Here is a 27,727-nt window from a genome sequence, read left to right as displayed (position 1 = left end):
TTTGGTCAAAAATCACGTTTGTTGTATGGGAGCCCCATTTAAATTTTTATTTTATTCTGTTTTTAGTATTTGTTGTTATAGCGGCAACAGAAATACATCATCTGTGAAAATTTCAACTGTCTAGCTATCACGGTTCGTGAGATACAGCCTGGTGACAGACGGACGGACGGACGGACAGCGAAGTCTTAGTAATAGGGTCCCGTTTTACCCTTTGGGTACGGAACCCTAAAAACTATTTTATTAGGCAATAATTGCTTCTTTAGAAAGATAGGTGCGGGCGGGTTGTGAGCGCGGCGCTGGCGGGCCGCGAGCGTGATGTTGGCGCGACGCGCGCGTTCCGCCGGCGTCCGCAGAGCGCGATGCGGGCGGGACGCGAGCGGCCCGCCAGCGCCACGCGCGCCGCTTTCATCGCGCCCCGCTCACGCCACGCTCGCAAAACGCCTATGTCTGACGGAGCGTTTACGTAAGTTACAAGCGTAAAAAATCGTCGTAAAAAATAATAAAAACATACAACGCCCAACTCGTTCCTGGCTTACACAGCATTTATTTTTTGCAACAAGTATATTTCACCACTCGTAACCGCCACAAACGCCCTATCATGTCTATTGCCGGCCGTCGATTGATTAAGCCCACAACAAAAACAATATCGCATCGTATTGTCGCCGCAAACGGCCGGTTGACATGACGTTTAGGGGACATAGGGCGGATATGACGTCGTATAGCCCATCGTACCCCTATGGACCCGAGTCACTTAGTACGGAGTTATATGTTCATCGGCGCCATTTCCGGGCAAATTGGGTGGTACGGTGAAGCGAATTTTATTTTATAACATTAATTATTTTATTTTTGGGTTGTCTTTGAATAAATTTAATGGCGAGGTATTGAATTGAACAATAAAATCATCAATTTATAAAAAAACCAGGCGTCGCTGAAAATAAAAAGATGAGAATAAATATATCTCACTTTTTTGCTTTTCGCTTGGTTTGTATACTTTGTATGTGTATAGAACGTTCATTTAAAAGCGAATAACAAAAGTGTTTTTCCTGGGCGGAAGCTAATCTAAATGCACCTGTTTTGCGGAACATGTGCGGTTAAATAAATATACCTGTATTAGCATTTAAACTCATAATTGATACTGCCAAGCCGTTAATTATCTGACGATAGGATAATATAGTGATATTACTTTTGTATAGAACGTGTAAGTCCTTTTTCGTCATTCCTTATATCTTATGTTAACAGCTTTTAAACTCACGATAATAAATCGCTATATCGATTTGTAAATCCCAATTTGATTTAGGTAACCTCCTGCGTATTTGGCTAGCATTTGAGCTGGGACCCTTGTAATGGAAAACTGACGACCCTTGTCAGATTTTGCGGTAAGGGGAATACCGAGTGTTGTTATCAACCTCGTATCTTAGTCTAGTATATGAAACGAAAAGAGACCCTACTTTGTGTTTAATAAAGCTCATATTTCGTGAAAATGGATTGTGAGATCAAGGACTGAAGAATCTATTAATCTGTGTTCTTTTCTGCGTTTTTTACCTACTATTATGTAGCAGATATTGTGCATGAAACATCGCATCTGGAAATAATGATAATATGTACTACTAAAAACGTTACTAGTTGCTAGTTATCTAAACCTTTGCCAGGGTCGTTATTATACAAAGATGCGTACATGATTCCCAATTTCATGAAAAATAACTTAAATTATGACTACGAATATGTACGTTGATAAATCAAACAATATAGAATAATAAAACTGTTGACACATATTCTGCAAGCACAGTAATTGAGTTAGAAGATACGACAATAGAATAGTAAAAAATCCACTTTCCTAACTTAACTTCCGTTGTTTCGTTTCCGCCCCACATAACCGCTGAAAGCGTCCAGAAGTCTCGTGAATTCGTAAAGTACAATTACTTGAGAGACTCGACTGCCGTCCAACTGTTCCGCTTATCAAACAAAACAAAACAAACGCCACCCAACGAGAACTTGGCTGTATTTTTTTATGTAAGTTAACACAATGACTGTGTGACTTTATGTCTGATAGGTAATTTATTCGTTGACATAGGTAAATAATGTTAATGTAAAAAGGCTTACGGCCCTATTCGAACTTTAAGATACGTCAAATATTACGACTAGATACGATATCGATTAGATATGTCAGTGTCAAAAGTGACGCTCTTGTTTGAAGAAACGTCACTTTTGACACTGACATATCTATTCCATATCGTATCTAGTCGTAATATTTGACATATCTTAAAGTTCGAATCGGGCTGTTATTGTAACCATAATTAATACTTATAGTTAAAGCCTGTCCAGTAATATATGATCATTGTCAAGAGGGCGGTGTTTCTCTTGTATAGGCTGACAGTTCAGCGTAGTATGAAAAAATTAGTTCCAGTGAAATTCCGCAACGTAGTGGCGCGTGATCATATTCCTGGTTGGCTTTAATTGGTCATCATTTTTATATAAGTGTTGTCTATCAAGAACAAATCTCCACTCTTTTTTATTATAAAACGCGGCGGTATAAAAAACCTCAAATCGCCGTAAAAACGCCAAAACGTTCCGATGGCAAGTTAAAGTACAAAATCGCATACATAACAAATTACGTACATATTTCCAAAATGACAAATATAACCAATAAACAAACGGAATCGTGGAATTATTCACTGAGCGTAGACCAGGATTCAGTAAATATGGTATCCAATAATAAATAAGCCAATTGTCGTCTTCCAAATTTGTGTCACACACAATAATAGCGGCTTATGTGTGCCTGCTTTACATTCACGGCGCGTCCTCTGCCCACGGGCGGTATAAAATTCGTATCATCCTGCCATTTTGTAAAATCGACTTTATTTATAAGGAATAAAGCTCATTTATTATAACAAATTCCATAAGTAAATATAAGGTTTTATTAAGGTTAAAATTACAGCTCTCTCTCTCACCTCTACTGGTTTTTATTTTTGCGGATATTTCGACCGTATATTGGGTTAATTCTATCAACTGGCATATTTTTAACCGTAAAATTCAGGTGTCGATTAAATTTCAGATTGAGTGCTGCTCCGTGTATTCGTGGCAATCTACAAGTTCTATAATATCGACATACTTATTTCGGGCTTAATAATTAACATTTTTGACGTTATAGCTAACTGTAAATTTAGGGCAATCTGTAAGTCCTATTTGGCACTTATGTAGGGGAGACCGAGGTGAGTTTTGACAGAGGAGAGTTGTGACATTGTCGATTTTTTGTAATCTAATGACTGTTAGCGAGCTCGCAACAGTGTGCGTTTGTTAGCTTGTAACTTGAACTATCAAACGCGCGCTATTGCGACCTTGTTTTCAGTTAATAGATTCCAAAAAATCAACGATATCACAACTCTCCCCTGTCACAACTCACCTCGGTCTCCCCTATGTTTAATCATTTAACAGTTTATTTAAAATATTTAACTATATTTATAGTAGCGACTATTATTTTGAAGGAAATAGAATGAATTGCATTCCACACACATTAAAAATATTAAAGAAAAAATAACTATAAGTAAATTCTAAATCGCGTTGACCATACATATCTTATACCTTCAAACGAGCAATTCTTGTATATATATATGTTTTCCGGGCAAAGCTCGGTCGCCCAGATATTTTACATATACCTACACGTGACAAGATGAATGACATTACTTACCAACCAATGCCCGTTTTCTTCAAAGGTTTGCTTCTATTGGAGATGATCCTTTGAGAACTTATTCATATCTAGTGGGTTCTTAGCGCTGCCAACAAAGGGGAAAGATTGCCAAGAGACGAGTAACGCGATCAAAGTGAAAATGAGGGGGCGTATAATAAACCGTCATGAAATGCCCGAGGTGCGCCTGCGTCTTGTAATTTTGACACTTGATTTCTTTATTCAATACAGAGACCGTATTCAGAAAATAAAATTCAATATCCGAACATTTATTTACATAAGAGATATACAGGGTGATTCATGAGACGTCCCATATAACCATTCCAGTCGCAGAATCACAAAGTGGTAACTAAATGTCAGATGTGTCGTAACAGAGTCCACACAATGTGTCTAGAATTGTTTCGAAACAAAGTGTCGTCGCCGTGTCTACACTTTTCCGTAACAAGGTGTCGACACATTTGTGTGCACTTTGCGTGCGGTTTGCGACTAAATCTGACAGCAAATTTGTGACAGCAAATGTCAATATAAAATACCTCTTGAAAACCAAGGTTTGTCAAACTACTATTAGTGTCTCGTGTGCTCGTAATTCTAGTAAGTCATCATGGGCAATGCAAATGATACTAATCGACCGAAACCATATAAACACCCAACACCCGTCAACCTTTTACAGAAAAGTTTTTAAAGAAATTCAATAAGCTACTTAGGTCAGGCAACGAATGCTCCAAAAGTTGTAGAGGGAAATGCTCGGAACACAATTTTTGACTCCGTAACTCGGTTTGACAAGTTAGGAGGTGAACATATCAAAAGTCCCCGGCCGTAGCCCTTGAGCGGGGGGGAGAGAGGGGGCTTTGAAGGTCCCATTTTCCCGTTTTTCGATTATATCTCGGAAACTATGCATCTCAGCGACATGGCCACTTATACAAAATGAAAGGTAATTTAATTTGTTACAAGTTTATTCCGTCAATTTTTTCGATATGTTGAATAGTTTTTGAGATATCCGCTCTTGAAAGTTTATTTAGGGCTCTCAATTTTATCTTGATATATCTATATCAGTGAAGGTGCTAGGCCGTGTTTGGTATCGTTTTCGTATAAATCTGGGGTGCTGAATCCATTTAAGATATCACATTGACACCATTCCACAAAATAAAAATAAATCTTTTTAGGGTTCCGTACCTCAAAAGGAAAAAACGGAACCCTTATAGGATCACTCGTGCGTCTGTATGTATGTCCGTCTGAATACACAAAATAGTTCTTTACCTATAGATGACAGGAAAACCTATTAGAAATGTGCAGTCAAGCGCGAGTCGGACTTAATGTACGGAACCCTTAATACGCGAGTCCGACTCGCACTTGGCCGGTTTTTTTGAAACTCTTCTTGACGCTTAACCGCTGAACCGATTTCGTTGAAATTTGGTATAGAAATAGTTTGCGTCCCGGAACAGGACATAGGATAGATCTTATAACCAAAATCATCTTTTGAAGGTGTGAAAAGTGGCGTGGAAATTTGTACGGGAAATCAATAACCGCTGAACCGATTTATATGAAATTTGGGATGGTCTACATCTTTGATTTAGTTAAAAATGATGAAAAAACATGACTTCAAACCTAAACTTAAACAGTATTAACTTCAAGAAGTCAATTCTGAATTCCCCCTACACCTCATTTCACACCTTTAAAGGGTGATTTTTGAGATAACTTATTATATCCTGTCTCGGGACTCAAAATATATGTGTACCAAATTTAAATTAAAACTGTTCAGCAGTTTAAGCGTGAAGAGGAGTTTAAAAGAAAGTATTTTAATAAGTTTATATGTTTTTACTTCGGAATGGTGTCAATGTGATACCTTAACTAAATTTGGTACTGCGAATTTATACGAAAACGATACCAAAACATGGCCTCGTAGCTTTACTGTTGTAGAAGTGAAAATAAAATTGAGTGCCCTAAATTCTTATTACTTGGCCAAACTTGTGTAGAAGGAAAAGGTAAAATAAAAGTCTTCGGCAGGAATATAAGACACAAATATATTTTTTTTTGCGTTACTATTTCATTCATCAAATATAAACATACCTTGATTATACTATTCTAGTGAGATCCTCATAGATAAACAAAAACATTTACTTAAAAAATTACAAGGTCGAAATGTCACGGAACTTTTTTTTTTTCCTTTATTAAGGGGCTTTTTCGATTGAACGAATATGTCACCCCATAAAAAACAGACTTAATTAACAAAGTTAAAAGAAAGTAAATAGCTACATCTAGTTTAATTACATCACACATTTCTGTCCCTCAGACCGCACTTAACAATATTTAGTACCTTTTCAACAACCTCAGACATGGGGTTCGAAAGGTAGGTATTACATAACCCAATGGAACTGTCATTGTCATGAAATATCTGTCTTCTAAGTCGCTCATTTCGGAAACACTCCATTAAAATATGATACACATCCTCGACGCGATTACATAAGGTGCATAATTCCGAATTCACTTTACGCATGAGGTAGGCGAACTTATTCAATGGAATGTGTCCAGAGCGCAATCTCAATAATAAAACTAGATCCTGCCTACACAACACACTATTATCAATCCAAGGAGAATTATAATAATAATAATTATAATCGGGCTGTATTGTCTTATACCAAATACCTTTGTCCCTAGATCTCTCGTCGAAATATTCCTTCCACAATTCGCGACACTTTAATTTGACTAAATGTAAACAGTCATTATTGCCCCCATATAATGTTTCAAGTGAAATTCAATGCCATCGCTGCATGCCTGTTTTGCTAATGCATCAGCTGTCTCATTGCCACTTATACCTACATGCGATGGAATCCATTGCAATATTATAACTTTTGCCATAGATTTAGTAATATGTGAAAAATATAAACTTTTATGACAAAAAAAATCTGGACACAATTTAAGAATCACCCAATTGCGTCGAGGAATCATCTGTATTTTTGCATGTTTCATTACCTCCTCGCTTCTTTTTTGTCCTTTGTATTCTGTAGCAATTTGTTAGATCTGAAAATAAAGATAACTTGCGTCGTCACGGATGTCGATTTATAGGTTTTAGGGAGTGCAGAATTCGAAAACGATGATTATTTTATAATCTAAGATGGCGGCTACGTATTTTGTCATAAAAGTGGAATCCAAAATAGTCATCATTTTCGAAATCTGCGCCCCCCAAAACCTATAAAACGACACCCATGACGACTTTTATGACAGTGCATGGCCGCCATTTTGGATTCCAAAATGGTCATCATTTTCGAAAGCGGGGCCCCCTAAAACCTATAAAACGACATACATGACGACTTTTATGACATAGTGCATGGCCGCCATCTTGGAATCCAAAATGGTCATCATTTTCGAAATCTGCGCCCCCTAAAACCTATAAAACGACACCCATGCCGACTTTTATGACATAGTGCATGGCCGCCATTTTGGAATCCAAAATGGTCATCATTTTCGAAATCTGCGCCCCCTAAAACCTATAAAACGACACCCATGACGACTTTTATGACATAGTGCATGGCCGCCATTTTGGATTTCAAAATGGTCATCATTTTCTAAATCGGGGCCCCCTAAAACCTATAAAACGACATCCATGACGACTTTTATGACATAGTGCATGGCCGCCATCTTGGAATCCAAAATGGTTATCATTTTCGAAATCTGCGCCCCCTAAAACCTATAAAACGACACCCATGACGACTTTTATGGCATAGTGCATGGCCGCCATTTTGGATTCCAAAATGGTCATCTTTTTCAAAATTGGGGCCCCCTAAAACGTATAAAACGACATCCATGACGACTTTTATGACACAGTGCATGGCCGCCATTTCGGATTCCAAAATGGTCATTATTTTCGAAATCGGCACTCCCTAAAACCTATATATCGACACCCATCTCGACTTTTATGACAAAGTGTTTTGCTACCATCTGCATGCAAGACATTTCTATTATTTTTACGTACAAAAATGGCCCCCTGTCAACTTTCAATCGAGATTTAATCGATAATTTATTCGATTAATATTCAGATTAATTCAATTTCAATCTATGTTAGGTCGACTAAACTAATCGCGATTAAAATTTGAGAATTAACTTTTTTTATTCCATTAATTAGTCGAATAAACAGTTAATCGATTAATGCCCATCTCTGACCACGGCATTTTTACACTTTGAGAATATCTGATAACAAATCAACACAAGGAGCCATTTTGCAAATCCAGTAACATACCAGTAACTTTGTTATTACTTTTGACAGCGCGTGTCATGTGTCAACACAGAGTCGACACAAAGTCGAAACATTTGTGACTGCAATATTTCTCAGCCTTGAACCATATTTATACATCATAATTAACAAGTTTCGTAGTATGTAAAGCGTTATTTCTGTTATTTAAGTATAGTATACGCATCGAAGTACTAAAAATGCTTCAAATAATATAGTTATGAACACAGGCACTGAGAAGTAAACAATTTCATTTCCGGCTAAACTAAAACAATGTGGTGGCGCGTTGATTATATTACACTTAGTTTATCAAATCACTCGAGCAGTTTAATTCCCCATAATAATTTAAGTCATATTGTAATATAAATGCAAACAATATATAATTACGTCTTGTAATCCGTTTAAGAGATGGCGTATTAATGTCACTTATTTTTATTTAAGTATTTTTCCATCTGACAGTTTCCATTTGACAGGAACAAAATGAACGAATGAACGAATGATATTGGCATAAAGTAGTCGCAAACCCGAAACAATGTGTGCACACGGCGACCACACTTTATGTCACTTTGTGTCATGTGTCGACCCTTCCCCATTTCTGGTAACTGTGTCGACACGGCGACGACTCTGCGACTGGAATTGTGACCGAAACAGATGGTGTCGACACAAGATGTGTCAACACCGCGTCGTAACGGCGACTGGAAGTGGTTGTATGGGGTGAGCAGGACTAATCCTGCACACTCATTAACTGATAATTGATCGATCACCGTCGTATTTAGGTGAAACAACCACACTTTTTCCTATTTTTAAACTTTTTGGTGAGGGCAAATTTAATCCTCTACAATCATGGTCACCCTACAAGACCTAATTAATAAGCATAAAACCTCTTTAATTTTTGATTACGAAGAAAATAAACTGTCAAACTTGAGTGAGATACGAGTTTTCAAAAGTAACCAGACCGCGATGACAGTGGTGACATTCAATTTGACACAGAATATCGGTAGTTTAGTATTCTAATTTTAGGGTGACCACGCATGTCGTAAATAAATTAATAACTTTTTTTTTCAATACGACTAGAAAACTAACGTTAACCTCACTAATACTGATACGAAAGTGTTGCTTATAATCTACGAAATGCGCAGTATTAGTCCTGCTCACGTCTCCTGAATCACCCTGTATACAGAAGTATTACAGTAACTGCACAAATACTTCTTCAACCTAGCGTTTTCCCGGCCTAGCGCCAGGGTCCGCTTTCCTGCTCAATCTTCTCCACTTTGCCCGGTCTTCGGCATCCTCAGGTGTGAGATTGTTCTCTTCCATGTCCGCTGTCACGACGTCCAGCCAGCGCTTCTTAGGCCTAACTGCACAAATACTAAACTAAATAAAAACTAGCTTAATTCAATAGGTATGTAGATATCAATTCAATATGAAGTAACATTTCCTGTATAGTACTGAACTTAATTTTACCTACTTATGACGAGTAAAGTAGCAAAAATATTATGTACTTATATCCACTTTAACTTAGAATTTCCTCATCTGTGTTAAATAAAAAAACCTAATTACTGAAACATGACGATACCTATTACATAATATGTATAATTGTATAAACAAAAATTCACAGAAACTTAAGTATAATAGGAAGCAAAACAAACTTAAATATACATTTGTACAAAAGTTCCGTAAAATAAGGAACTAGGTACCTATTTCCCAAGTTATGAATAAACTTTCCAATGTTAAATTTGGGATTGGTGTCTAAAGGAAACGCCCGTTCGGTTGACAGATTTATTCCAACTGGCCATCGCATGATTATGCATCTACCTACATATAAGTAACCATACATAACAAGAGCGTATTGTAGTACAATGTTGATATGTCAAATGCTTATTTAACAATGAAGCCCTTGAAACTCTGAAGGCATACCGCCACGTTCAACGTATTGCCTCCCTGTCCCTGTGTGTGTACACTTACGTACGAATTTACAAGAGCGACAAAGAGGCAACACATCGAACGTGGTTCGCGGTAGTCCCTCTGATTGATGCTTGCTTACGTTGCCCGCCGAGTTCTTGATTGCAAATATGTGTAACAAATTTACGGCAAATTTGAAAGCAAGTTGGCTGATATTTTGATGTGTAACAAAATTGAATACAGTTATTAGACGTTCATTTATTCACACGATGTGTGAATTGAGATGTAGCTATGTTAATGCATGTTGTTGTTGGTCGCGTTAGATTTGACTTTAGTTTTCGAAATATCAAATAAAATATTTATGTAACTATGTATAATAAACTATAATATTTAAAACTTACTGTACTTTTCTTTAGTAGTGCACAATAAAGAATTTTATTATTATTATTTATAGACGGGTCTATCGCATATTTATTTTATTACCTACCTTTATTTACCGACGTTACACTTCGTCGAGTAATTGCACAAAATCTCTGTTTTGACATTTTGCTGGGACATCACATCAGTTAGCCGCCGCGACCACGACCAGTGAAACCTGTGTCGAAACGTCGGTAAATAAAGGTAATAAAATAAATTCGCGATAGACCCGTCTATAAATGTGAGTTTATAATAAACGTAACTTTTCGTAATACTTTTTTTACATTTTTACACTGAATATAGAGTTACGTCCGTATTAGAAAGCTCAAGCATCCGGCGTCTTTGACAAGACGCTGAAATTATTCTCGCCAGTCACCGTTATCGGCGTTAAATCGCCGATATCTTTTATCGCCGTTCTACCGATATTTTATAATCGGCGGCGCGGATTCATTAATACACGTCAGGCCGTGATACCAGACCGGATCAACAGTCGGACACTTAAGCATAATATTAGCGTTTATAAACAAAAATTTAACTACAAAAAATTGCAACTAACTACTATTTACAACTAAGCGGTAGTATCCGCTAAGTACTTAGTTCCAATTTTTCACTTCAGGGGCATTCCATGAGCTGTTCCTTACAAACGCATTTTATTTCGTATATTAGCTACATCTTTCAACTTTTCAAGTCGATGATTATATTTATTTTACCAAGCATTTTAAACATCCATTGAGACGGAAAAAAACTGCTTTACATGAAAATCTTCAGAAAATTCGCGTTTGTACAGGACAACGGTAGATAACTTAGCTTTTAATAAAAAAAAGTCTTAGCACCAACTTATCTACTTAAATAAAAACAACCTGGCAGCCTTGTATTATAAACAACTACTATACACCTCTAATAATGCCACTGATATTAATATTAGCCGGCACGGACTCATCAATACACGTCATTCAGTAATGACGGATCAACAGACATACACTTAAGTAAATTATAGGTGGAAAATATAAACGGTAGCATTGGGTACCTACAAATTAATTCATTTACTTAAAAGAAAAAAGAGTCAGACCAAAGTGATTTATATCGGCCTCTTAAAGTTGTCATTGTCACTTTTGAAATCGCAAAACATGTCAAAGTCAAAGTCAAGGTCAAAATATACTTTATTCATGTAGGCCTAGGAACAAGCACTTACGAATAGTTATTAGGTACATATTATCTTAATCTAATTATCAGAGCAATTTATTGATGTTAATATTATTCCATAACATTGGATTATTATACAGATCAAATTTAACACTAAGAATTTCACAAAAGGATCGTCAAACATAATTTTTTTTTTTATAAAAAATACTAGTCTAGAATTTCTAGAATAAAATCTAAATGTCAAAAAAAAACAACAAAAGAAGTACATACATCGGAATATCCATTTCCTCATCAATAATCAAATATACCTGATAAATAACTAATCATTTCGAATAACAATTAATCCCACACGTTGTAATATCATTCATGTACCTAGTCTTGTGTGGTATAATAAGCTTTAGAAATAAGTTTACGCTTTACATAATTCTTAAATTTATTTTTCTACTAGTCGACTGTAATTCTTGAATTAAGATTTCTTATACCAAACTGCAATTGGGTATTTTTAATGTGGGCTCCCAACTCAACTATAAATACTATAATATTCATTTCGATACAGTTTAGTCAACTATAATGAAATTGACCAATCACAGCTCGCCGCGATCAAGAGGACGAAACAAAACCATAGCTCAAATTAATTATTTTAGGTTGTATAGTAGAAACAATTGGTTCATAAGTCAGAAACGAGCATGTGACACCCTTAATATAGCAACATCCATAGACTAAGAAAACCACTTAGTGTTGCTTGTTAGTCTCCATAGGCTACGGTGGCCAAAATCGAGAAAACTACTGTCTAAAAATTTAATTTAGCGCGGAGCAAGTACCAGGGCCTCATGAGTTACGAGAAGGTGTCGTTGACCAACCCGCCGTAGGGCGCGGGGCGCGGCGGCCGGGTCGCTTACCAGTATGAAGGTATCGCGACTGCTCGCGAATCTTAGCTGTATACTTTTGGTTTGGTTTGTTTGTATGATTCTACTAGTTTAATGTATTATTTATGTTGACTAGTAGAAAAAGTATTGTATACAATAGTGATATAATCAAGCTTTTCAATCTCGTACCTTACTTAGGCAACTCAGCAAGCTTCGTTGCCTAAACACGGTACTCGACTGAAAAACTCTCTATTATATCACGATTGTATAAAATACTATAATAGATAATTCAGTAATATGGTTTGGAAGTTTATTATAAAATCTTACACAATTACCCATGAATGATTTTTTAATTTTATGGAGCCGAGTGAAGGGCACTGCGAGCTTATGTTTATTTCTAGTATTAATATTATGAATGTATTGGAATAAGTGTTAAAAGGGCAGAAAACCTTGGACAAGGACATTAATAAGGGTATGTACAAATGAGGCGGTCTGGCGGACAAATCAGACAATGCATGGGGGGAATAAGGTAGGGTCCAGGCGGCAACAGTGGATCAACGCAAACAGTGACTCAGTCCCTCAAATATCGCTAGGTATTCACTATAGCACCTGACGTGTTAGAATAACCATTACTCGTCCAATTGAATTTGTTCGATTACTGAATGTTTCAGCTGTATCAGCAGGGAAGCAAGTAGCCTCTCTCTTGTTGGAATTAGGTCGAGTGGGCCACTGTACCCGGCTATTTTTTTCCGAGCCACTGATACCTACCCTACCCTAGCATACCTATAGCAGCGTCTGTGGACAGAACTCCGGTCTGCCTTCCCGCCTCCCCCGCAAAAATCGGCAGACTGTTTTGTACAGAAAATGACAGCCATGATGACGTCTCCAGTTACTAAATGCTCTGAGGTCGGACATATAATGAACATATATATCGCTAACGGTGACTTAATATGCACGACGTAAATAAATAATATCAACGAAAAAGCTTAATGTAAGTAAGTTCTGAGTTAGTGGAATTTACATACTGATCGAGGATGTAGGTAATTAAAAACATTGTTAACATGTTAAAAAGTAGTCACTGATATTTGATTCAGTGTGAATTACACTCATAAATATGTACCTTTACCCAACCATGCTCGACAGGCAATACGTACTCCAGAAAAATTCCCATATGTGGCGTTATGTATGAAAAGGGACCTTATTGTCGATGGCGCTTACGCCATTATTAACGATGCTCCGATGTAAATACAATGCCGCACGACGCGGTGCGGCGTAAGCGCCATCGACAATAAGGTCCCTTTTCATAGATAATGCCCCTTATATATTTAACATTAGATTATCCGGATGCGAATCTTCTGGACGTTAAGTCAGTTAGCCGTAGGTACCAGCGGGAGCGGGCTAATTCTCATCCAATTAGCACTATAGTAACAGGTACTTAGTCACTATACAGGCGAATTTGAACCTTATCTCCATAGCTTAATGATTTTGCGCGTGAAAGCTTTTCTCGATGTCAGGCGGACAACAATGGAGACAGAATTTTCTTTTTGTTTTTGCAAAAGTAAAATACGAGTGATGATACGAATCCTTTTTAAAAGCAAAGAAAAATGTGAACTCGTTATATATTAAAACACATTCTTTATTATATATTTAGTAGAGATGCCACGAATATTCGGCAACTATTCGGTATTCGGCCTATTCGGCCACTTTGCCGAATATGCGGTATGATATAAGAGTGAAATGAAATAACAAACATAATAATGACAAAGAGAAACAGCTTACAGACTCCAATAAAACAAAACTTAACATAACCGCTAAAATACTTTAAGCAAACGCGCCTCAGATCGATAAAACGCCATAAAATTTATTTTAGCTACATTAGTGCACTACTTGGCAGTTCTTATCAGAATTACCGTAATTGACGTGCAAGTGGCGTAAAAGTGAATCTGAGGTCTGAGGCTCCGGCTCGGCGGATCGATAGGACTCCGCCCCCGGCGCCGCGCCCCGCCGCAATCTCCGCGAAGGCGCGAAAATGTATTCTGAGCGCTTCAGTATGCTGATGACATTGTAAATCATCTCACACACTATTAAAGGGCTATCGGATAGGATTTGATGCTCCGTTTTTGAACCCGAAATAAATATTTTGGATGGAATATTTGAAATTTTCTACGAGGTTTACTAAATATGTAGCGAATTTGTAGCTGCTTAGGTTCTCTAATGCTCAGGTAAATCTGAGCCGTGAATTTACAGTTCAATAAATAGAAAAATTAAAATAGCAAATCATTAAAGTTTCATCGCTGCGTTTTCTAACAATCTTAACCTATAAGTATTTTCTCCCGAAAACCGTCCTCTTGGGTTTTAATAAATTCACAGATTTCGTGCCTCACACGACTATCGAGCACATTGGAAATGAATCTACGGAATTCGAAAAAATATTGTCGCTGAGCGACGAGAAAGTCTGGATAAGGAAAAAGTTACAAAATAAAACTACAACGTTGAATGATAATTATTTTATTCTTAGATTAACACAAGTATCCTGGACATAACGCATGTGAACAAACAAATTGCAAAATTTCCACACGCGTATCGAAGTTTGAATAATTGTCGCCGTGGCGCATAAGTATAGGTACATATTTCATTTTTCGATTAATAAGCAGGATATATTAATGTTCAAAGTACAAGAAAATTATTACACGGCAAATCCGTAGTCAACTCGAGAAGTGGTAGCCACATCGCCGTTATCGTCACTCGAGTCTTGATCGGCAGCGGCCCATTTGCTGCAAGATATGAAATTTTCTTGACAGCAGTTTGACGCGACGAGAGATGATCATAACAGCGTTTGTCTATGTTGCACCAAACCTGAGTTCCAATAGGTACTATCAGGGTTCAGCAGCATCAGCTATCTTGGGTAATGCTCTACCATGTGATCATCATGACGAATCGGATGTCCAAAACAGCGCGTGCCTATGTTGCACCAAACCTGAGTTCCGCTAGGTACAACCAGGGTTCAGCATCAGCTCTATCTTGGGTACTACTCTCCTAAGTGCTCATCAAGACGAGTCGGATGACCAAAACAGCGTGTGCCTATGTTGCAACAAACCTGAGTTCCTTTAGGTACAGCCAGGGTTCAGCATCAGCTCTATCTTGGGTACTACTCTCCTAAGTGCTCATCGAGACGAGTCCGATGACCAAAACAGCGTGTGCTTATGTTGTATTAAACCCGAGCTCCACTAGGTACTGCCAGGGTTCAGCATCAGCTATCTGCCAGCAGCCGCCAGCAACATGCTGAGGTGAGACCATTTCGTGGCACTTTATCTTTTTTATGTTTCTCAGTATAATTTTTTATTTTGTGTTTGTGCTCACGAATAAAATTATTTCTACCTCTACCTCTACCTCTACCTCTACCTCTATTTCTACCTCTACCTCTATCTCTATTTCTATTTCCACCACCACAAGACGCCTAGATTGTCGAATAGTGCGTTCTGACTTTTTGACTATTTTAAGGTTAGGCTACAGGGCAAACCCTTAACCCGATCGTCTTTGTTTTAGGCTCAAATTGTAGCTGACTAAATTGTCCAGAGCCGTTTTTCTCAAATTTTTGATATCATTCTTCGTTTCCAAATTATCGAGCACCAAAATCAAAAAATTCGGACAAAAAGTGAATTTTATTTTCACTATTTCGACCATAACTTTTTTCGTTTTTGACTTTCTCGAATAATTATTTTTGCACCTTACAGCTCTCATAATTATGCGTCTTTTGAGCCTATTTTTTAATATCATATCTTCACAACTTTCCGAGATATAAGGGGATCGCACTTTTTCGTGAAATCGGACCCTATACTGGAGCGAACGAAAAGACATTTCCAATGTCAAAACCGGGCAAGTGCGAGTCGGACTCGCGCACGAAGGGTTCCGTACCATAATGCAAAAAACGCCAAAAAAAAAACGGTCACCCATCCAAGTACTGACCCCGCCTGACGTTGCTTAACTTCGGTCTAAAATCACGTTTGTTGTATGGGAGCCCCACTTAAATCTTTATTTTATTCTGTTTTTAGTATTTGTTGTTATAGCGGCAACAGAAATACATCATCTGTGAAAATTTCAACTGTCTAACTATCACGGTTCGTGAGATACAGCCTGGTGACAGACAGACGGACGGACGGACGGACGGACAGCGGAGTCTTAGTAATAGGGTCCCGTTTTACCCTCTGGGTACGGAACCCTAAATACAAAATTAAATTACATACTTAGTTATTATAATGTGTCATGTAGGTATCTTACTGCATTAGTTTTTCTCTTACTGCTCCATTTATATTTTTGCAAAGTACCGTCTGTAACGTATTTGTTAATTTCTATTATTGACATAATTTTACAAATATACTTATTAGACTATTATTCTTATAAGAATCTGCCACAATGCGTAACAGAATGATTTTATTAGACCTCTTTATCTTTAGTACCTTGTCAGTTATCCTCATTATTCTCAACTATCTTCTACTAACTTTGTAGCAAAAAACTAAACAATCAACAGAAGCTCGGCGCGGCGGCACGGCACCGGCAATTCACTTCAGCCCGCAATAAAGGTCCCACAAACAATAACAGCGCTTGCTTACTCCTTTATTAGATTAACTCGGCAAAAGCCGGTCTCATCGTTTCATTATTTAGGATTGCTCAGAAATCATTATTCTACATTATTCTCCAACTTTGTTCCTTTGTTTGTCTATTTTTAATCGTTAAATTGTCACCTCGATAAATTTTAATCTCGACACTGAAAGTATCACGTTAGTTGCTTCAGTTTTATGAACAAAGCGCTCGCTTTAATCTTCTTTCATTCAACCTTTCATTAAATAATTTATTGTGTTTCCTCTTTTATTTACGATACAGCAGCTGGGACAATTATCGTCGTCAAGTGTTATTTTCTACGTATAACTTTGAATTCATTTTCGCTTGAGCAAAATTAAATCAGCTGCATTTAATTAAAGAGCGGCCGAATTCGAGCGCAGCGCAGTCCGATGCAATGTTCATATTTTGAGCAAACAACTGCTACCGGTATAAATTTGCTACATGTCTAATGAATCTAATAATTCAAACGGACTTTGATATTCAAAAGGATTGCGATGATTATAACAATATTAGTATTACTAGTGTAGTAATAGTAAGTTAAGGAATTGCTAAGTTGAATGGAACGTGCAATAAAGCTGCACGTTGGTATCGTAAATCTTTGTAGTAAATGAATGTTTAGCCAGTATACAGCCTGTGGCCTGTAATACGAGCAAAAAATTTAACTGTAGGCTGTACTCCTCATACTGACCAACATTTATCCAGCAACTTTTAAAAATAACTTGTGGTTTGATACACTTTAAAGTATATTCTAAGACGCAATGTATTGCGAATTTTGTTATGTTTAAGGCGTGACAAGCAACGTCAATCACAATGATATGGCGTGGCGATGGCGTCCATTGAAGATAATATTTATTTTGTATGAAAAATAGGGACTCTAAATACTTCATAATTTTTAAAAGTTGTTGAACAAAAGTGTCACCGTTTGAGGAGTACAGTCTATGTTTTAATTATTTGCTCGTGTTACAAGCCACACCCGGTATATAAATTAAATTGGTTTACAGTACTCATGAACACTCTTAACTGTCCATCGATGGACCTTATGCCTTTTGTAATAAGGTCCGCCGATGGACACATAATAGTGTGGGTGATGGTACTGTTCATGTACATGAACAAATAATAACATCCGTGAAAAGGCCGGACAAGCGTTTTAAACTTTTATTGGAATAGTTCGGGCATCGCTTACGGACCTGCGTCGGTATCCAAACTGGATAATGCTTTTTTATGGCCTTCCTTTTTGTTTCCTTCTGGACATCTTCATCTTACAAAATACTGTTGCGTAAACAATGAGGTTTGAAGTTTTATTGTTTGGTCCATTTAACTCGTTAGAAAACATGAGCAACGTGTATGTTACAAAAAATACATTGTTCAATCCTGCATTTTATTTTGTTAATAACCAAAACTGCTGCTGTTCCAGTGCAGGATTCCAGAAGTAAATAAATAAAATAGATAAAATTTGGGGACAATCTTACACAGATCGGCCTAGGCCTAAACTAAGCAAAACTTGTCCTATAAAGGGTACTAGTATAGGTGACAATATACATAGAAAACGGCTATGACTTATGAGTCCGCGCTCGCGATGGTGTCCATGGGTTGTTTGCATAGTTTTAAACAACAGCTAAAAATTCAGTTCTTAATTAAGGTCACGAAGACGAAATTCACTTTATGACTTTGACTGATAATAATAATAATAATAATGCGTAGGGATGTGACGACCCCATCGCCCGCTGGTTTTACCAGTGCAATCAGTCAACGCAGGGCAGCTTGTGGCGAGCTGTTGGGGATTAGCGACCTCACGTACCCGAGTGCTCCTGGGGAGTTCTGTTACCCGCAAGGAGGGTGGGTGGGACAGGATTCTCTGCCTCTGGCTTGCCTTAGCCGGCCGGCCAGAGTGGAGTCGTTAGAGCTATAAGCTCCAGGGGTGGAAGTGAAATATGCATAAGACGCGAGTTGGCACAGTGGCTGTTAACAGCCACTGGGTAAAAAGCGGCGCACACCTCGACACCCCTGAGCCGCTCACACCGGTGTTGCCCTTGAGCCATCCTAGATGTCGCTTTTTGTGGGGGCCCATCTTGTGAGGGCGAGTCACCGTCTGCCGGAAATAAAATTGCATACCGTTTTATTAGGCAGGCGTCCGGTTTTTTACCCCATAGCTCAGTACTTAGTCCATCGCTTTCACCCAATAACCTAGTTCATTTTAGATACCATCAGCTCTCAATAGCCCTTACACCCTGGCGGGTGCTGCCTCTGCGTGCGTCCCATGACACGGGTAAGGGCAGCATCCGCTCGGTGTACCCCTTACATTTCATTAAAGTGTCAAAAGGGCCTCTACGTGTTGGCTTCGGCTCCGCGCACGCCTCCCAAAGGTCCGGAACACCATTGTTCCGTGATGGGAAAGACATAATAATAATAAATAAATATCGATCATGTATTGCGGAGCCATCGCGGCGTGCCGTGTTGCACGAGTCAAGTTACCGGACTCTGAACGTGCACCTAGGACCGCCGGAGGTGCCCCCGCATGGCAAGTACGGATCGAGCGACGTATCAGCTCTTTTAGGACTCTTATCGCTAAGCTGATCTGCTTCAGGGGGGGCAACAATCGCCCCCGAGTAATGCGCTTCGTAAACCAGGCATTCGCGGGGACGGATACCAGGCCCCGCGACTACATGGCTAACGTTACGGAGCGCATCGACTTTCGAAAGCAGAAAGTCTATGCATGGGCAAACCGTATTCGCCGCTACAGAGAGCGTGTGGACCGATTCCAGCAAAATCGTCTTTTCCAGAGTGACCAAAGGAAGATGTACCGAAAGTGGGAGATGTACCGACTCGCAGCCACCGGATGCTACTGTCATGAATGACTTCTGGCGTAGCATCTGGTCGGTGCCTGTCGGGCACACCGAGGGGAGTTGGATGAGTGTTGTGGAGCGTGAGTGCGAGTCCATTGAACCTATGGGAGCAGTCACCATCAGCCCCGATGACGTAAGTTGTGCCATCCGCACGGCCCAGAACTGGAAAAGTCCTGGGCCGGATGGATTGCACAACTTCTGGCTAAAATGGTTCCGATGCTCACACTCCTGCTTGGCAGCACAATTTCAACAAGCCCTCGAGCTTGGTTCTCTCCCACCTTCCTTAACAACTGGTGTCACCTTCCTGCTCTATAAGTCCGGTAGTACCACGGAAGCGAAGAACTACAGACCCATCACATGCTTGCCTACACTCTACAAGCTCCTTACATCCATTTTGAGAGCAAAAATCAACGCGCACATTGTCGCAAACAATATTTTGGCCTCTGCTCAAAATGGATGTAGGGTTGGGTCCCGTGGTACTAAAGAGCTCCTCCTCATAGACATGACCATCTGCCAACAAATCCGGCGGACCAAGGGGGCCCTCTCAGCCGCTTGGATTGACTACAAGAAGGCCTATGATTCGGTGCCTCACTCATGGCTGGAGAGGGTCTTAGAGCTGTACAAAGTTGATGCAGCTTTGAGAGCCTTCCTAAGCGCGTGTATGGGGCAGTGGACCACAGTCCTTCGTCAACCAGGAGGCGGGGATGACCGACCTGGTCCACAGGATTTTATAAGGATTGAGCGAGGAATCTTTCAGGGCGACAGTCTGAGTCCGCTATGGTTCTGCCTAGCTCTGAATCCCTTCAGCACCCTGCTGAAGGATTTGGGACTAGGTTGCCGGCTTCGGAGAGAGGGTGAAGTTATTTCTCACCTTCTGTACATGGATGACCTCAAATTATTTGCACCAAATACCCAAGGCTTGTTGGAGCTACTGAAAACCACCGAAGACTTCAGTAGTGCCATCAACATGGAGTTTGGTGTCGATAAATGTGCGGTTATGCATGTACAGCGGGGGAGGGTTGTAAATTCAACAAATTTACAACTTTCTGAGACAATGTCTTTCAGATCTATCTCTGAATCAGAAACCTATAAATACCTTGGTATGTCACAGTCGTTGGGTATTGAGGACGAGGGTATTAGACGGTCAGTGAAGGAGCGCTTTTTCAGTCGGCTCACAAGAGTCCTTAACAGTCTTTTGTCAGGAGGCAACAAAGTGCGCGCCTTCAACGCCTGGGTAATGCCCTTCCTCACATACTCCTTTGGCATACTAAGGTGGACTCAGACCGAGCTGGACGCCCTGGATCGGAGGGTCCGATCACTGCTCACCACACATCGCATGCTACACCCACGCTCGTCAGTTATGAGATTGTACATCCCACGGAAGTGTGGAGGTCGAGGCTTTCTTTCCACAACCGCGAGGTGTACAATCTCAGGAATTATTTCCTTAACAACGAGTGTGGGATGCATCGTGATGTGGTGGCAGTAGACAGGAACCTCACGCCGCTCTCCTTGGCAAACGTGAACTGGCGCAAACCTGTGGTACTAAGTACTGCGGATCGCAAGGCGGCATGGGAGAGTAAGGTGCTACACGGGCGGTTCTACAAGGCCCTCACGGGACCCGATGTGGACCTGCTCGCGTCGGTGAATTGGTTACGATTCGGGGACCTCTTCGGAGAAACCGAGGGTTTTGCCTGTGCAATTGCGGACGAAGTGATGATGACGAACAACTATCGGAAATATATCCTGAAGGACGGTACGGTCGACATCTGTCGGGCATGCCGCCGTCCCGGAGAGTCACTCAGGCATATAATTTCCGGTTGTTCTCATCTTGCTAACGGTGAGTACTTGCACAGACATAATCTCGTAGCCAGGATTATTCACCAACAACTTGCTCTTCTATACGGCCTTGTGGACCGCGAAGTACCGTACTACAAGTACTTACCTGCGCCTGTTCTCGAGAATGGTCGTGCCACGCTCTATTGGGATCGATCTATCATCACTGACAGGACTATTGTCGCCAATAAGCCTGACATCGTGCTGATAGACCGATCGCAGCGCCGGGCCGTGCTCGCCGACGTCACCATCCCCCATGATGAGAATCTCGTGAAGGCCGAGAAGGACAAGTCCAGCAAGTACCTAGACTTAGGTCACGAGATTAATACCGCCATGTGGGATGTTGACTCGACGATCATTGTTCCGATAGTTGTGTCAGCGAACGGTCTCATAGCGAAGAGTCTCGACCAACACCTAGAGAGACTCTCGCTGGGTGGTTGGATCAAGGGTCAGATGCAGAAGGCGGTAATTTTGGACACGGCGCGTATAACGTCGGTTCCTCACTCTGCGGCCCTGACCACCGGCAGCTTGGGCCAAGCCCCGCTGCCGGCGGCACCCTAGGTTAGGTTTTTTATAATGTGTTTATATATTTTTGTTGTTTTGTAAGTGTTTTTATATTTTACTTTTATACTCACATTGTAAAATCCTAACCTAAGACCCTAATTGAATAAAGAAAAATAAATAAATATTATATGACAATTTTTTACACAGATCAATCTAGTCCCACGGTAAGCTCAATAAGGCTTGTGTTGTGGGTACTAGACGACGATATATATAATATATAATTCTATATATAAATACATAGACAACATCCATTACTCAGGAACAAATATTTGTGATAAACACACAAATAAATGCCCTTACCAGGATTCGAACCCGGGACCTCCTGCTTCGTAGGCAGGGTCACTACCGACTAGGCTATTAGGAGGCCGTTAAACTGATAATACCTATGTGTAGTACCTACAAACATATCAGTTACGTTTTAGATAATGTTTTAATTAAGTGGTTTCTTAGCAGAAAATTAAGAAATTCATGCTGAGGCGTGACTAAAGTACCTAGTTTATGTATAAGTATAATGGTCCTAAATTTGTAAGCACATGGCAGATGATAAGATACAGTTTTTTTTGTAGCTAATGACTGGAGCGCGTGGCAGGTATAATTTTTCCGCACCGACTACAAGGGTGTAAGGATGTTTAGATTTCAATGGCAGATACACCCTTGTCGTATTTCAGTGTGTAATCCGTCTGTCGGACACACAAAAACGGTTGTTCGTGTGTGGTTAACATTTTGATATGATCGTGCGCACATGTTTATAGGCAGATGTTTGTTTTTAGAAGAATTATTTCGCTCGTACCCTCTATTCATCTTTTTTGTGGCATGCGCTTGTTAGCGTTATTTATTGCATCGGTGCGTAGGTTATGATTAGTCAATGAGGGTTTCCGCGATCGAGATTTTCACTAGATGGCAGCACCGTGACGAGAGGTCTTTTTGATAGCTGCTGTCAAAATCCACCAATAAAAAAAACATGGTTAAACATGATTGGTGGATTATGACAGCTAGACCTCTCGCCACGGTGCTGTCATCTAGTGAAAAACTCGATCGCGGAAACCCTCATTCAGTTATCTCATCATGTGTCTTTAGCTTTTACTTTAGTTGTTCCTACTAGGAACATTATAGTTGTGTCATACTTTTTGAAGGCAACACGTATCCGTTTACCTTTGCTATTGCAATAAAATTTACTTTAAATGAAACATTTAAACATATTTAACAAATTCTTATTACATTCTAATTCAAAGTACCTACCTCATTTCTTTACCTTAATATAAAAATTATTCTTGCATTTTTTATGCGGATAAGGCGGCATTCTAACAGAATTGCTATTCACGGTTGCGTAACCACGGGTTTAAGAACACCTTTGATACCTCCAAACATCTGTCGTGGGGAAATCGGACAACAAAAGGTTTTTTTACCCTAATGACGATTGCAGCCTTTAATAGACGCTCACAGTTAATAGAATATATTTCTCCAGCTCAGCGGGTGTGGAATAATACCATCAAATTGAATCTTCATATGTAATTTAACTGTAAAATATTTCTATCTTACTTATCTGGGTTTTCTTTTGTTCTAGGATGTGAACTTCATCATCGGGCCGTCAATGACGACAAAAATTATCTGACCCCATCGGAAAATGCGGTCACAGGCATCAAAAACTTTGAAGAAGGGAGTTGTGAGCAAAACAGGTTTCAAGGCACGATCCAATACTAAGCAAGTCAAGAAAAAACTCGTGATACCCAAAAAGGGAAAGAATTTGGCGAATAAAACCATATCGAGAAACGCTAAAAAGACATTAGAAGATGCTATCCACCAGAAAGATGAGGATGAATCTTCTAATTCAGATAAAAGCTATAGCTCTGATTCAGCAAAAGCGGGAACATCAAAAGCTAGTTCATCGCGTAGTGCCTCGCCTACAAAAAAGACAAAAAAGGATCCCAAGGAGAAAAAGGAGTCTCCAAAAGGGACAGCAAGTATAAAGAAAGTTTTGGCAAAAAAATGTCCTAAAAAACCCAAATCCCCACCAAAATCTAAATTGATAACGGCAACACAGGGGGATGACAATGATAATATTAAGTACAAAATTAATTCTTCTTTACCCAAAAAGCTAACATCGAAAGTTGCTAAAGCTAAAGTGCTTTTAAAGAAATCTAGTGGAATACAAAAAAAGAAAACTACACCTGCAACTAAACTCGAAGGATCAGATAAAGATGACAAAAAGGACGAAATTATGTCTCAAGAAACTAAAAGTAAGGAATACGGGGAAAACAGTAAAGAGATAATTGCCGATTCTAAAAATGAGGCTGAAAACCCCTATGATGAAAAACCTGATGATAAAGTATGTTTCAATAATAGTGGCTTAGCAAGTACTTTTCAAAAAACTTCTGCGTTAAATTCGACTGAAACATCAGCTAAAATTGAAGTCGAAAGGCCCCCTAAATTTTTTACTTCCAGTCGACCGCCACGAACGGTTGATATTGATGTCAAGTGTTTTAAAAACTCTAAAGGCAGCCTTAGCGTTTCTGAGAGATTTTTGTCAATGAAGTGCGAAACAAAGACAGACGAAAACACTAAGGAAAAGAGCGTCTTAAATACCTTGGTGACACCTGGTCCCGAAATTGATGTCTATACATTTACCGAAAAAGTAGATTCCCCGAAAAGTATATTGTCAGGCTTCCGAAGTCCTGTAAATAAGAACGTAGGTCGGGTGCGTCCGATTGCTAGAGTAAAAGGAACTATTATTGACAAAAAAGAATTAGAGAAAAAGAAGTATTCGCCCCATCGCCCTATCGAAGAAGTTGTCAAACAGCTAAAGGCTAAGAAAGGTAATGAAGAGCTAAATACTGTTCAAATTGATGCAAACTCAGGCTTAGCTGTATCTGCAGTTGATAGTATAGACAAAGAAATTGAGGAAAAACCAATAGTTAGTAAGTCTTACAAAATGGTGGCACGTAAATCCAGTATCACAGGAAAACCATTCAGTCCAATTAAATTTCTTGATCAAGAGCCTGTAATAAATAAGAGTGACAAAGAAAAAGCTCTTAAAACATCCCCACCTACTAAGAAAACAACTTCTAAAGTGAAAAAGTCAAATAAGAAAAGTAGCCTATCAGATGAAGATATAGATACATCTAAATTTGCTCTTAACACTAAATCATTCCATTATACATCATCGGATGAAAGCCACAGCGAATCAAACGATGATCATGACTCAAAAGACTCCTCTGGCTCTGATTCACCTAAGAGCAAGAAAACTAAAGCTAAGAAATATAAACGCATTACTGATGGGGCTAAGAAAAATACTTCCAAGGAATTAAAAGAACTTTCTAAAGATTCTCTCATTGACCTAAAAGATGAATCTGTTTTACTTGGAGGCGAAAAACCAAGTAAAAGGAGACTAAAACTATTATCTATGTGGTCGGGGCCTAAAAAGCACAGAATGGCTTCACTTAACGCCATTGCTAAAGTACACTGTCTCTACGAAAATGAAAGCAGAACACATATGGAATTAGGTCTTATGAAAACAATTGACAGGCCTGTGCTACCTAGTACATCTAAAGCGACTACAGTTAAAAAGAAAGAAACGAAACCAAAAGAAATGAATCAGGGAGAGACCACATCTGAATCTGATTACGACAGTAAGAAAGACAATAAAAAGGAAGATAGTTCAGAGAGCTCAGATGATAATCCACCAGTTCAACGATCTTTACGAGGAGTGCCTGGAATAAGAAGCGCTGGGAAATATTGGGATCCCAAATCGTCAACCTCATCAAGCGAAGACAGTGAATTAGAATCTAAAAAGAAAACTGTCAATGTTGACAAGAAGAAATCCACTCCTAAAGCATCATCAAGCAAATCTGATACAGAAAAACCTCCGGCCAAAATGAAGAAAACTGCCGGAGTGCCTGTAAAAAAGAAACGAAATCGAAACGAAGTCGTGATGGATCTAAAAGACATGGTTGTACAAAAAAGAATGGCGAGTCTAAATGCCACCGCTATACTGGCGGCCAGTTACGAAAAACGATCACCTAAATCTAGCAAGGACGACACGACGTCGGATTCTTGTAGCGATGAGTCTTTTTCTCAGAAGCCAAAAAACGGGGTAAGTTCCGGCGTTAAGTCGGAAGCAAAAAACGAAGAAACTAAAAAGGAAAAAGACGATACAACAACAAAGGATAGGAAGCAAAAGGTTGAAGTGATTGTGAACCAAGACACTGACGTCACAATTACCGGAGTTTATTCGACACACCATCACGAAGGCTTCTGTACCGTTTCTGGGATGCAATATCGTATATCCTCAACCAGTCACACCCAGACGACGGCAACTGCAAATTGCGACAAGGTAAGCGAAATATGTAGTTAAAACTTTCACCAAACTGCCAACCCACTTGTATAGTTGTTCTTAGCTTGCCAACAAAATGCAAATAAAGATCAACTATCGGGTAAAAGTCAGCAAATCGGAGCATGTAAATAAGGATAGCTCGCCCGCCGGCGGCTCGACTCTCATTAATACCCGGTAATGAAGTAAGTTCTATGTAAACACGCCTCGGGACCTCATCCCTATACACATTATCCGTCATCGCTTACGTACCTAAAGATACGCGGGAAATTAAACCTTTTGTGTATACTGTAAACGACGAATTTCGAGTGAAAAGAAGTAATCAATTGAAGTGAGATTTCCGCGTGAAAGGAGTAACCGTCTTTCTACCCTCGACGCAGATTATATCGTTCGATGCGTTAAACCTTATTAACGTAATGTTAAACACTCAAGAGCGTCAAGGATCCTCACTGATAAATTTAGCTTCTTAGTTAACTGCCGCTTTGCAATTAATTTTCAATCCCAGCGCTTTAATTAATCGTTCATTACTAGTACGTTGATACGACCTAACGCGTGTTAATTTTTTTTACTTTTTTTACAACGAAACAACATCCGAGTCCAATTCTATACATGAATAAAAAAAAAGTTACCGTTAAAGACTAAAAGTTAAACAAATGAAAGCAAATTATTATTAGATTTATTGTAATATACTACTATTTACTAGATTAACGAAAAGTGCTCGACGGGACCACCGAACAATTGCCGAGCGGATGAAGTTGTGGAAAATAGCTGCTTAACAATCTTAACATTGACGCTTTTAGCAGCTCGGGGCAAAATACGGCGTTCCGTCTTAACTGCCACATTACACAACGATTTACGTTTTACTCGTACTTCAGTTTGCGGCGGGACGATGAGAAAATTCTTGTGGCACATAACATGCCTGGGAAGGAAAAACTCAGTATAACAATTCTATTGACAGCGCTGTTTTTCGAACTGTTTGTGTAAAGCTTTTTTGCTATTTCGTGTATCTACTTTAAAAAAACGCTTTTTAAACGTATGTACCACCTACTTCGTTCCTACGCATTTGTATGCATCAACGTAGGTATGTTTTGTTTACATATAAGTATACCGCATGACTCTGACTAGTCTCTTGTAAAACAAAAGATACAAAAGGTTACCATGGATGGTTGAAATCGTGGTGCGTATTTAGTATCTGTAGTATATTATCGGTCAAATAAAAGCGTTACATTTTTTGCTCACATTATAAAAACATATAAATCCGTTTTGTGATGTACCTATGACATGTTTCTTACCTTGTATGATATT

At 39.3% G+C, this 27,727-nt stretch overlaps 2 protein-coding genes across 4 annotated transcripts in view; both read left to right on the top strand.

Annotated features, from left to right (window-relative positions):
• LOC134796683 (uncharacterized) overlaps positions 1-27,727 on the top strand; it is a 398,919-nt gene that overhangs the window by 53,280 nt on the left and 317,912 nt on the right. For all 3 annotated transcript variants that reach the window (XR_010144987.1, XM_063768836.1, XM_063768837.1), the window contains exon 2: positions 23,660-26,425. Coding sequence is in view for 2 of the 3 variants with exons in the window: in XM_063768836.1 (XP_063624906.1) it covers positions 23,720-26,425 (2,706 nt within the window). In the remaining variant the exon portion in view is untranslated. The remainder of the gene's footprint in view (positions 1-23,659; positions 26,426-27,727) is intronic.
• The window catches only part of LOC134796805 (deoxyribonuclease-2-alpha), a 464,519-nt gene that overhangs the window by 186,570 nt on the left and 250,222 nt on the right, over positions 1-27,727 (top strand). The gene's annotated exons all lie outside the window — the stretch shown is intronic.

Source organism: Cydia splendana, chromosome 14 (genome assembly GCF_910591565.1).
Source record: "Cydia splendana chromosome 14, ilCydSple1.2, whole genome shotgun sequence".
Lineage (NCBI taxonomy): Eukaryota > Metazoa > Arthropoda > Insecta > Lepidoptera > Tortricidae > Cydia > Cydia splendana.
Note: the sequence above shows the minus strand (reverse complement) of the source record. Positions and strands in the feature narration are given on the sequence as shown.